We start from the raw sequence: 12688 nt of genomic DNA, 5'->3' as shown, positions 1-12688 counted from the left end.
TCTTACTACAATACATTAGGCTTATTAAACTGACAGCATAAAGAAGATTGTAGGATAATACTTAAAGAAGTGACTTGAAGAGGGTCTTTATTTCAGTCAATACTGTGCCAATATTATCTTGCCAGATCTACTAATGTTACTAATTTTACATGTGACTATGTAAAATGTTGTTATCAGGGAATACTGAGAAAAGGGTATATAGAGAAATTACTATTTTTATAATTTCCTGTGAGTCTTAAATTTTAAAAAAAATTATAGAAAAAATATGCATAAACCAGTATGCTATGATAATTATATATTATTTATATAATCTCATTAAAGTAGTCCTCCATAAGCCTGATATTAAGAAATTTCACTTTTAATATTTATAATATGTAGAACACAAGCAATGGAATCAGACAAACTCGGATAAAAATTCATCCATAGGAACTTCTAGCTTTATGAACCTGGAAAATTTATTTAATTTCTCTAGCCCCAGTTTTCATATCCATAAAATGCAGATAATACCTTACTTATAGCACTGAGAGATTTGAATGAGATAATGTTTGTAAAATGCTTAGCAGAGACCTGACATAAAGCAAACCTACATGATAAGAACTCAATAAATGGTAGCTAGTTAATAACTATGGATAGTTTTAATTAATAAAATTGAATTTCTTTCAAAATAGCCTGTAGCTCAGACTCTGAATGAGGTTTTTAACACATTCTATGAGAAAAATCCATTCACATGGCTCCTGCCAAATTCCAACTTGCTAACCTTTTAATTATAATTAAAGTTTCTTATTGATCCCCATTAGAAATGCCTACTTCATAGATTCTTCCAGGGTTCAGAAAGGCACATCACACTCAGCATGACCATGTCTGAATTCATAATTTTCCCCCCAACACTCAGTCCTCTTCTGGTGAATGATACCAGCACCCATCTACACAGAGATACAGGAAAACCCCTCACATATGATGTGTCAGTGACAGTCAATTCCAGGTGTCAACTTGACTGGATTAAGGGCTACCTAGAAAGCTGGTACAGCATTATTTCTGATTGTGTGTGTAAAGTTGTTTCTAGAGGAGACTGCTCAGTGAGTCAATGGACTGATAGGAAAAGACCTCCCTTCAGTGTGAGTGGGTACCATTCAATTGGTAGGAGATAGGATAAAATCAAAAGGTAGAAAAAGATGGATTTTTTCTTTCTCTTGAGGTTAGAATATTCTTGTCCTACCCTTGACATCAGAACTCTAGGTTATTCAGTCTTTGAACTCTAACATTTATACCAGTAAATGTTTATAACCTACAGGTTATCAGAACTGTAGTGTTGGACTGAGACATACACAAGTATTCCAGATTCTGAGGCTTTCTGATGATCCAACTTACCAGCCTCCCTGGTTCTCTAGTTTGCAGATGACATCTGTGAAACTTCTTGGTCTTCATGATTGTGTGAGCCAATTCTTCTAATAAACCCCCATTCGTATATATGTATACCCTATTGTGTCTGCCTGTCTGGAGAGCCCTGACTAATACAGTATCTTACATATTTTATATTCTATAAATCTTCCAACTTCTCTCCATGGCCCACAGTTTCCAACCATCACTTACTTGCTCTTGCTTTGGACTCCTAATCGGCATCTCAGGATTACCTTAGACCTCTCCTATGATCCACTTGTACTTACAAATATAATTAGAGGGAATACTTCCCACCCACACTACCTCCTTAAATTATGACAGCTTCACAGTGCTCTTAGGTTAAAAACTAAACCTCTTGATATTACCAACCAATATGACCCTGACCCCCAATGACCATTTGAAGCCCTATCATGCTCAGCCTCAGCCCTCCACATCAAACATGCTGGCACTCTCTCCACTCTCCCTTCTTGCCACAGAATCATTTCTCAGACCTCTGCTTCTCCATATCTCCTTTGCTGATTCCTCTACTCAACTTCCAAAAAGTCAGAGTGACCCCAATCTTATTCTTAAGCTCCAAATTCCTCCTCTATCTTCTTGATTACTGGTATAACCTATTTCCAGGAGGACTTCCTTCCATTTTTCCTAACTTCAAAGTTAAGAATCTAATTGCTTTTTTGACATCTCTGCCTGCCGTCTCCAACTTAGCATGTACCTTCTACCTTCCACTGGGACAAACCTGTCCCTCCCATCCGGTCTTCTCATCTCCATGCATGTTTCTGTCATCCACCAGGTTGCACAGTCAAAATACCTGTAGCACACTTCCCTCACCTCAACAGTCAGTCATTAGTATATCTATCTATTCCTCCTATATTCACTGCCTCCTCCACTTTCCTAGCCACCATGATTTCTGTCCTCAATTGGTCTCATGACACTGAATCCAAGCCTTTGTTCTGGAACAGCAGGAAAATGGAAGTGGGGGCGGACCCAGATAGAGATCCCAGGAAAGAAAGTTCAGATTCAAGGGCTAACCAATAGTGTTGGTACTCTTCCAAGACCTGATGAGCATAAATTTGGACCAACAGTGATAGCCCAAGAGCTGTATAAGCCCCTAGACTTGTACACTACAGTTGCAACCTGCTATCAGGTTCCCTCTCACCCTGCTAGAGTTCTGTCTCTTGTCTTCTCATGTGAATAAGTCCTACTCTTTTCACTCTTGCCTTCTATTATTGTCTGTGAATTTCATTCTTTGAGCTTACAAGACAAGAACCCAGAAGGAAATTGGCAGTGAGCTGCTGGGGTCTGCTACAACACTGGGGGGCACAGCCTCCCATTAAAAGATGCAATGCACCACTGAATGGAAGTGGAGGAGAATTCAACTTTGCTTGCTATGATCCTGGAGCTGATGATGGCAGGCATCCCCTGCTGTAATGAACTGCTAACACTAAAACAGGTATTCTCAGCTGTAAAGAGATGTAGCTTACACAGACCCCAACTACCAGCAGAAGGGGAGAATGAAGTTTCATCTCAAACACAATTTCAACACCCCAAATTGACTCTTGTCACCTCAACCTATCATCTATAAAACCAGAGCTGTTTCTTAACTACAAATTAGATTCCACTATTCCACTGCAAAAAAGCATGCAGAAATTTTCCCTTGGACATCTCATACCCAAACAAAATCCCATGTGACTGGGTACTTACCATATCATACAACTCTATGCTCTGCTCATTCTGTTCTGGTGATAATGACCTCTTTCCTGACCCCTCCACCACACACAGGCCACTGTGGGGGGAATACTGTATGTCTCTCTTCATGGTGCATTCTCTCTCTCTCTTTTTTTTTTTTTTTTTTTCCTTTTTTTAGACAGACATCACGGTGCATTCTTGCCCACTCATATTACACAGTTGGTTTTCTATTGTCTATCAGGTCTTAGCTCCAATTCCCCTTCCCCAGAGAAACATTCCCTGCCCATTCAAACCAAAAGGTTACCCCGTCACATTCCCCACCCCAGCCATCTTCAATCATACCACCCCACTGATTTCCTTATTAGCACATTTTATAATTTGCAACTATGTCTGCCTTTCTGTTTGCTTGTTTGTTCTTTCTCTCCCCACTGAGAAGTCAACTCCTGGAAGACAGCAATCCCCACACTTTGCCTTCATATCTCTAGTGCTGAAACCAGACCTGGCATATAGCAAGTGTTTCTCAGATATTGGCTGAGTGTTGACAGCTGCTGCTATCCAGAGTCCTTCTTCTATACACACCCCACCTTGCCTAAAGCCCCTGGGTCTTTCAATTTCCATCTCTGAAATCACTTTTCAGGAAAGCCTTCTGTAACTGCCCTCCCTTCCTTGAGTTTTTCTATGCACATATTCTTGGGATCCTATCAACCCCTCCTTTCACATAATTTATCATATATATATATTTTTTTTAATTTGTTGTACATTTATTTCATTAATGTCCAAGGATGGAGTTCTTGTCAGTCTTTACTTGCTATTATAACTCCAGACCATAGCTTAATGTTTGACACTGGATTATGCATCCATGAAAACCATGTTGAGCAAACAAAAAGTTTGAGAAAACAACAGAAGCAATACCTATTCTATGAAAAAAAAATTGCATAGAGAAAACCACATCAAAGCAATCACTACCTATCATTTCACCACAAGGAAGCCTTTCTGCACTGCATGACCTTCTAGATATTTCCCTATCCAAATACATGCATACAAAGATATTTTATTTACAAAATTAGGCTAAAAAGTAGCATTAGTTCTGACTGAATCCCTTTATTTTCTCCACTTTGTCAACTCGAAATCTACTCTTTATCATCTCTGCCAATTTAAAACTTTAAAATTGTATTTCATTACTGTTCTAATTAACATTTATTTCAATTCTAGTAGAGAAGAATTTTTTTTCTGTGTGGATTAGTCAGATATATGGATTCTTTTATGGCTCACATATTCAAATCTTTGAGAGATTATGTTTCTGGTGTGCACTTTTTAAATTATTTTCTGGGGTTCTAAATATATTAGAAAGCATTATTCTTCCATCTGTACTGTTGTATGTTACAAATGTTTTCTAGTTTATAATTTGCTCTTACATTTTATAATTGACATGCAGAAATACTAATTTATGTTGCCAAATCTATTATTTATTATTGTTATGGTAGTTCCTTTACTTGCTATGTTTGAAAAGGCCTCCCTAGTTCAAGTTACATAACATTTACTTAACTTCATGGTTTTAAATTTTTACTTTTTTTAATCCATCTCTAGTTTATTTTAGAGTAAGGCATAAAGTGAAAATCTAATTTTATATTTTCCCTAGCATTTATCAAATATTCCAGCATGTTTTCAACTAAATTACTAATTTATTCAATTTATAAGTAATACAGTAATATGTGCCTGAGTATATTTCTAGACATTCTTTTTTGTTTGGGTGCTAAGAACGCATTACTTTCCTCACACTGAAAGCATATATTAAAAAACAAACTGCTAATGTTTGGCAATTTTCAAATGTTTATTATCCCAAATAACTGAGAATTTAGTGAGTACATTCTAATACATATATTTGGTTTTTGATTAAAGTTGCATTAGATTTGACATCTTTAAAATTTTGAGTCTTTCAGTTTCTATTGTGCCTCACCATTTCTTTATCTCATTATATGCCTCTTACTAGTGTCAGACTTTCCCTTTTATTGGTCCTGTAAGTTTTCTTAAGTTTCCTTCTAGATATTTTAAATTGAATTTTAATTCAATTTAAAATTTAAAATTTTATTGTTCGTATATTAAAAGGCTATTAGTAGGTGCTTTCTAAATGCACTTAATATGTTTTCAGATGGTTCTTTAGTTTTCTAGGACAAAATATAATTTATACAAAAAGTAGTTTGGATTCTTGTCAGTAAAATCTAATCCATTTTCTTTTCTGAATACAGTGGCTAAAACCTTAATAAGTTTGCCAGTGTCTGCCTTTACCTTGCATTGATTGATTTCATTATACTAATTAGTGGTTTTGTTTCTGGTTTCTCACATTGACAGCTCAGCTTCTTTATTTTTTGTTTTCTCATTCAATCATGAAGCATCTAACGTGCTGTCAAGTTCAATGACATCTCACATGTAGTACTCTTATTGGTTATTTCCCAAGTATTCTGCTAGTAAAGGTTTGATGTCCTCTTTGATAAAAATGTTATTTACCTTTATTTTTATTTTGCATGAAATTCAGGTTGTTTGTTTGTATGTTGTTTTGGTCTCCGTGTTCTTTATATTGTGATCATACCCTGTTAGCATTAAAATTTATCAAGGTTTTGGGCTGGGGAGATAGCTCAGTTGGTAGAGTGCTTGACTTGCAAGCACAAGGCCCTGGGTTCAATCCCCAGCACTGCAAAAAAAAAAAAAAATTATCAAGGTTTTAAATATAAATTTATAATGTAGTTTAAAAAATTTTATATTTAAACGAGATTGGCTTTATGTTAGTCATATTATTCACATTTCAAAATAAATGTGAAATGGGTAAATAAATGACTTAGATGACTACTTTTGTTTGTTTGTGTTGTTGTTGTTGTTGGTACCAGGGATTGAACCCAGGAGAGTTTAACCACTGAGCCCTTTTTTAAATTTTTTATTTTGAGACAGAGTCTCCATAAATTGCTTAGGGCCTCACTAAATTGCTAATGCTAATTTTGAATTTGTGATCCTCCTCCCTCAGCCTCCTGAGTCTCTGGGATTACAGATGTGGGCTTATGTGCCCAGCTCTATTTTGGTTTCTGTCAATTTCCTTTTATATTTCTTAGAGACTTCATTGACATATATTTATATCATAAAATCTTGTATAAAGCTTTCCTGTTAATATCTCACTATAAATTGAAGTCTGCTAATGTAAACTGTACTTATTTGAACAGTGTTGACATGTTTATTTTGATGTTTTACCTTTTGTTGATAATTTTGAAAACTTACTGTTTTAAAAATTAAATGATTCATTTTTATCCAATATTTAAATATTTTATGTTTGGTTTTAAATTTCCTCTGGTAAAAAAATATAACATTTTGACTGTTTAGCTCACATTTTTTCTATATTGGGTAATTTTAACAAATATGTTATTTCTATAATAGGAAGATTTATTCTTACTTTCTTCTGTTTTATAGATCTTTCAGTTGTTTTGTTTCTTACCATTTCAATTTCTTCTCTTCCTACTTATTTATGTTTTCTCTTTATTTCCTGATCCCTTTGGTGATTCAGAAGGTATTTGTTTTAGTCAGCTTGTTCATTGCCACAATGAACCAAGAGACCAGTTTGGTCAATTGGTCTAATCGACAAGAACAGTTAGGGAGGAAAAGTTTATTTGGAGTTTTCAGTTGTAGCAGTCTCAGTTCATAGACAGTTGGCTCCTTTCCTTGGCTTAGGAGGTGACTGAGAATATCATGCCAGAAGTGTGTGGTGGTAAAGCATTTCAGAACATGGAACCAGAAAGCAGAGTGAGAGAGAGTTCTGCTCAGTGAGGACAAAATATATGCCCCAAAGGCATACCTCAGGGACTCACCTCCTCCAACCACACACCCTATCTCTCTGCACTTACCACCCAGTTAAGCCCTATGGGGGATTAATGCAATGATTAGGTTAAGGCTCACATAATCCAATCATTTTACCTCTAAGCTTTCTTGCATTGTCTCAAACATGAGCTTTTGGAGGATACCTCACTTCTAAACCATAACAGTATATATTTATTTTGAATTCTACTAGAACTAGTTAACTTGTTTTTAACTTCCTATGGCACTCTTATCTGCCATCTCTACCCTCCTTCCCAAGGCTATCGTCCCAGATTTTACCTGAGAATTTTGAAATGTAATAGCCAATTTATGGTTCATCATTGTTAGCCTATATTATACCATCAAGCACTTATCTAGGTGTGATTGTGAACATATTTTGTAGACGTAGTTAACACAGTCAGATATCCCCAGTAATGTCGGTGATCCTTACCAGTCAGTCAGAAGACCTTAAAAATATAAAAAACTGACATTTCCCTGAAGAAGAAGAAATTCTGCCTCAGCCTCAACACAGCCACATTGGTTCTTGCTTAGAACTTTGCAACTTGCCAACCCACCCTTCAGGTGTCAAACTTATCTGTGTGTGTGCATGCACAGTGGTTCCATGTCTTATATAAACAGAATCTTGACTTCTTGGCTGACACATTAACTGTTTCTTTCATAAGAACAATTATTAGAATGTGCCTTGTTTTGAGGGTTACAGTGCATCATATTTACACTATTATATTTAAATTATTTCAGTGTTTATCATATTTTATAGTATTCTTGAATTTTATTTCCATCTCTGAATTTTATTTTATTTTTAATATTTTTAAGTTATTGATGGGCCTTTATTTATTTATATTCCATGCTGGGAATCGAACCCAGAGCCTCACACATGCTAGGCAAGGGCTTCACCACTGAGCCACAACCTCAAGTCCCTGAACTTTAAATGCAGGTTAATCTCTTTGTCTTAGTGCTTTTCTGTTATCTATCCATTACCTTCTCTGTTGTCATTTTGAGCTCCTGATTTGCCTTCTGACTCTTAGTAGATCTACCTCAGTGTGTTCCTCACATCACCAGTTTAGGGCAGTGGTGACTGTTTTTATATTGTATCATTAAATTTCATACTATTCTTCTCTTATTCTCACTCATCTCTGTCTATATCTTAAACTGCTAACTTTTCAACTCTATTGTACTCTCAACTCATACTTCATCCCATGGATCACATTTCCAAAAAAATTTTGTTGACAATAACAATTGTTCATTATCTGGAATTCATTATCCATGAATATGCTCCTCCTCCATTTTTTGCAAGATCCATTCTCCTAATTATAATAGAGCTTTTTTCAAGAGGCTTCTAACCCTTTATTTTGCCATTTAATTCAACTACAACACTGAATCTAAAATTTAATTCAATATGGTAACAAAACCTCCAGCAGACAAAAACTAAACCAAAAAATAAAAATCTCTAATTTAATCACTCCTTACCTTTCATTTCCTGAGGCAATATCTGCTCCAAGATGTGTCCACGATTTCTTAGGATAAACACTGTGAAGCTGAACTTTCCCATAAACCCCTGAAAAGTGAAAGAAGCAACACATGGATGAGAAAACCCTTCAGAATCATTAAGGCCAGGTAAGTAAAACTCATTTTAGAAGCTATTGTGCAAAATATGTGATACAGAACCTATATTTAAAAGTGTCCATCTGATCAGAAAATATAATATTTTAGTTCTCTGTTTTACAGTATGTCAAATATACCTCACATGTCTGTGATATGTATCTTTCAAAACTAATAAAAGAAGTGAATGCTATAGCACTTCATAATGATCTAGAGTCTTAAACACAGACTGCTGAAATGGCTAACTAGTTAAATTTGGAGAGATACTCCTTTCCACCATTAAAGAACTTAAAACCATTTGCAATTCTGTTGGAAGTTAACTGGTTTTGATGTTTTAAGTTATACACTAGATCCTCCAAGTGGCAAGGCTAATTTTATTTCCTGAGGATAGGGTTTTGGTACTATTAGCTTTGTTTTCAGTGGTTAGACTTAATATTTTGTCTTATAACAGACATCCAGGGAGAGGTCTCTAGGCCCCTTAGTTTCAAACTATAATTTATTTCAATCTCACAAATTAAAGCCTTAAAGGGACGTGCTTGATGTAGCCTCAGTTTATTCAGGTCTTTCCTCTTACATCATGTTTCATTGCTACTTTCAGTCATATTGAGCATAGTTACTAATATTCTAGTGACCTAAAAATGTTGTGACCATGAACTCCAGAAGTTAAAAGAAAAAAATTATAACCATGTACTCCCAACACATGTATGCTTACTTAGAAAAACTTAGATAACATTTATTATTTAAATAAACATACATATATATGAACATATTCATAAGCTTATTTGACTAGAAGCTTTCATATTTTGTTCCTGCACCCAAATGGATTGTCTGCATACAATGTACCCCATTTTGTTGTAAGCCACTAATATAAAATCTAAATTTAGATTTTTAAATAAGTTTAAATTCTTAAAAATCTAAAAATTTTACAATATTCAGCAGAAACACGCTGAATAAAGGCAAATACCAATAAGATATGCTTTGGCTTTTCATCCACTTTAGTCCAAAAAATAAAATCTCCATTTTAGAACCTAATCAACTATTATTATCAACATTTGTAATTTTTTCCATACTCTAACTCAGAAAAAAATTAGAAGACAAAATTTAAATAAAAGTTAATGATCCAGACACAGTGGTACACACCTGAATTCCCAGTGTTTCAAGAAGCTAAGGTAGGAGGATCCCAAATTTGAGACCAGTCTCAGTTACTTAATGAGGCCCTAAACAACTTAGTGAGACCCTATATAAAAAATATATATTAAAAAAGAACTGGGGATATGGGTAAGTGGTTATGTGACCCTGTCAATACCCAGTACCAGAAAAAAAAAAAAAAAAGAATTAATAGATATAAAAATAATCCCACATTCAGGATATGTTCTTGAACCAATCTTTCATAATATAATTTCATGAGTATATTTCCCATAATATCATGTAATTTAAAAAAATCTTTCTTCTAATTTAGATCAAGTAAACTAGGCACAGAAGAATTCTGAAGTAATGTACAGAGATTTCCAACAACAACGTTTATAACAAAAAGCAGTTCTTGTCCTTAAATTTGAATTATCCAGAAAATTCAATTGACCAGAAAAGCAGATTTCTTGGTCATTTCCAATCATCAAAGGTTTACTATAAAATGACACCATTTCATAGTTGTTTCAAGGAGATTATAAAGGATTTTAAAGGATTAAAATCTTTCATTTACTTAGGACACCATAAAAATTTAAGCATGCAGTGAAACAAATATTTCATTCTTTATTTCAATTTAGTATCACAGAAAACTAAAAAACACTGATTTGACTATATGGCTGGATTAGGGATCAGGACACACATGCATGTGTACTCCTAACCAAAAGTTTGATACAATGAGATCACTCCACAGAACAGAGATCAAACAATCTCATTAGGATCCTTCTAGCTTGTCAACTGGGAGAAGTCCAAATATTATTCAACTTCAAGCTATTGGAAAAATAAAATAAATAGATAATATGCATGAAAATCCTTGATAACTATAAAACACTATCAAAGTATTATAAAGCAATGGTTAGATGTTTGGGAACTAAGTTAACAAATGTCATGCTATCCTAATATTTATGTCTCATAGTGTTCAGAATCTTCACATAGAATTATCTTTTCTCTTTTGCCCCAAGATTAGCAGACTCCATTGAAAACATCCAACACAACACTGTTATAGAAGAAGAGCCAATGAAATCAGTATCCGGGCCAATGACAGAAACACATTTAAGCTGTGTGACACCATAATACAAACATAATGAAAGAATATAAACTGATTTCAACTGTTCAATAAGTGAGGGAAAGAAAATAATTAAAAGGAATACAGTGTTGGAAAGTATGAGAGACACATAGTTATCCTTCCTTACTTACAAAATTAGTAATGCCTACAGAGAAAAATGAAAAAATATTTGAAATTTGATGAATATTCTCTTATCCCTTAAGAATGAGTTGTTTTGAAGTTCTTACCTGGTGGTTATACAAGGCCAGACCCAGTTTCTATGCTCTTATACAGAACAATTTTAAAATAGGACATGGTACTATGGCAATGTCAAATGAAGAAACTGTGGATAATAAATGTCTCTTAGTGACCTGTGTATCTATAAGTTTTTAAATATACCAACAATCACAAAGTACTTATTGTTGATAACATACATTAGTCCATACTTTGATGTCTGACCAACGTGGACATAATTCTAAATTCTGACACTATAAAGTTGTGGCTGTGTGGTCTTCTGCAGATTGTTCACAATAGTCTTAGTTTTGACATCTGTAAATTAAGTGCTATTCAAGAACTGGTAAGTGAAATAATAAATATGAATCATCTAGAAGAGTACATGGAATTTAGTAGACGTTCTTTGAATGTCACTTCTCTGTCAGACACACATACACACACACACACTCACATACACACAAATAATTCACTTTTAATAAAAACTATTTTATACTCTTACCAATTGTTCCTGGATCAATGCGCATTCCCTTGTAACGATCACAAAAGATTCCTTCTGAGGCTCTAAGGTGAATCAGTAACTTTTGTTCTTTTTCTAATGGATTTTCTAAGGTGCCTGTTTAACAAAGAAAAGTATATTGTTCAAAGTAATTTGAAATTGAGACAAGATGCAAAGTTGCTGCTGCAAAGTTTAGAGAGAAGAACCAACAGTCACAGGAGGAATAAGAACAAGGAAAGAAATGAGTACAAGTGAACTCCTCTGGATTATTGTTCAGCAAATATTCACCATTCTTCTCCCTTAGTTCAGAGTACACTTTCCTGATCTACTAATAGTTAGCCCCATCCTATGGCTAATGAAATTGGGGTAGAATTGATAGTGAATCAGTTCTTAGCTGATGTTTATAGACTTGACTGGCAGGTTTTCATCAGAACTCTTGCAATGAACGTCCTTCTCTGCCAGGAAAGGAGAATTCCTTCAATAGCCTCTCATATACAGAACCATATACAGAATAAATCTGAATAGAACATGCAAGCTGGCGCCAAGGACAACCAAGTCGTACATAAATATTTTTCTTTTACAAACCACTGGGATTTGGAGGTTACTTATTACACACCATTATTGTAGCAAAATCAGGCTGACCCATTGTCTATGGCTGTGTGATTCACAAATCCCTGGATATGCAATTTAGTATTTAATCCTCACAATAAACCTGACAAGGATGATTCTTGCCCAATTTAAAATTTTCATACATAAGTAGGCTCATCGATTGAGGGACTAGGTTAAATGTAGGCAACTACATTTGAACAAAGGTCTGTTTACCTTGTGTTTTGTTAAATAAGTGTTATTTTTATGAATTCTTTTAGTAGTATAAAAACACACAAAGGCATGAGACTATAATACTCAGACAACAGATGAGAGTTTCTTCTGACCCAAGTCTACTGATGCAAACAGTGGTGTTTGGTCACTTTTACAGTACGAAGTTGTTCAGGGAATTTGCTGAAGTGGTACTAGCAAATAAGGACCTATATAGTATATATTATTTTGAAAATATATCTTAGAGTACAGAAAATATCAAAAAGAGTTGGTTACTTAAGATATAACTGGTAGAAAGGTAGTCCCCAAACTCTACAGTGAATCGAACAAGTTCCAAAACTATCTGCTATCCAACAAGACTATCCAGTTTAGAAGTT

General features: G+C 34.6%; 1 protein-coding gene across 12 annotated transcripts in view; it reads right to left on the bottom strand.

The window, feature by feature from the left end:
- The window catches only part of Pkhd1 (PKHD1 ciliary IPT domain containing fibrocystin/polyductin), a 463263-nt gene that overhangs the window by 158783 nt on the left and 291792 nt on the right, over positions 1 to 12688 (bottom strand). For all 12 annotated transcript variants that reach the window (XR_007109414.1, XR_007109413.1, XR_007109415.1 and 9 more), the window contains 2 exons: positions 11499 to 11612; positions 8407 to 8494 (listed from right to left, as the gene is read on the bottom strand). Coding sequence is in view for 9 of the 12 variants with exons in the window: in XM_047557741.1 (XP_047413697.1) it covers positions 8407 to 8494; positions 11499 to 11612 (202 nt within the window). In the remaining 3 variants the exon portion in view is untranslated. The remainder of the gene's footprint in view (positions 1 to 8406; positions 8495 to 11498; positions 11613 to 12688) is intronic.

The sequence above is a fragment of the Sciurus carolinensis genome, chromosome 7, assembly GCF_902686445.1.
Source record: "Sciurus carolinensis chromosome 7, mSciCar1.2, whole genome shotgun sequence".
NCBI classification, from domain to species: Eukaryota; Metazoa; Chordata; class Mammalia; order Rodentia; family Sciuridae; genus Sciurus; species Sciurus carolinensis.
The sequence above is the reverse complement of the archived record's forward strand: the minus strand, read 5'-3'. Positions and strand labels throughout refer to the sequence as shown.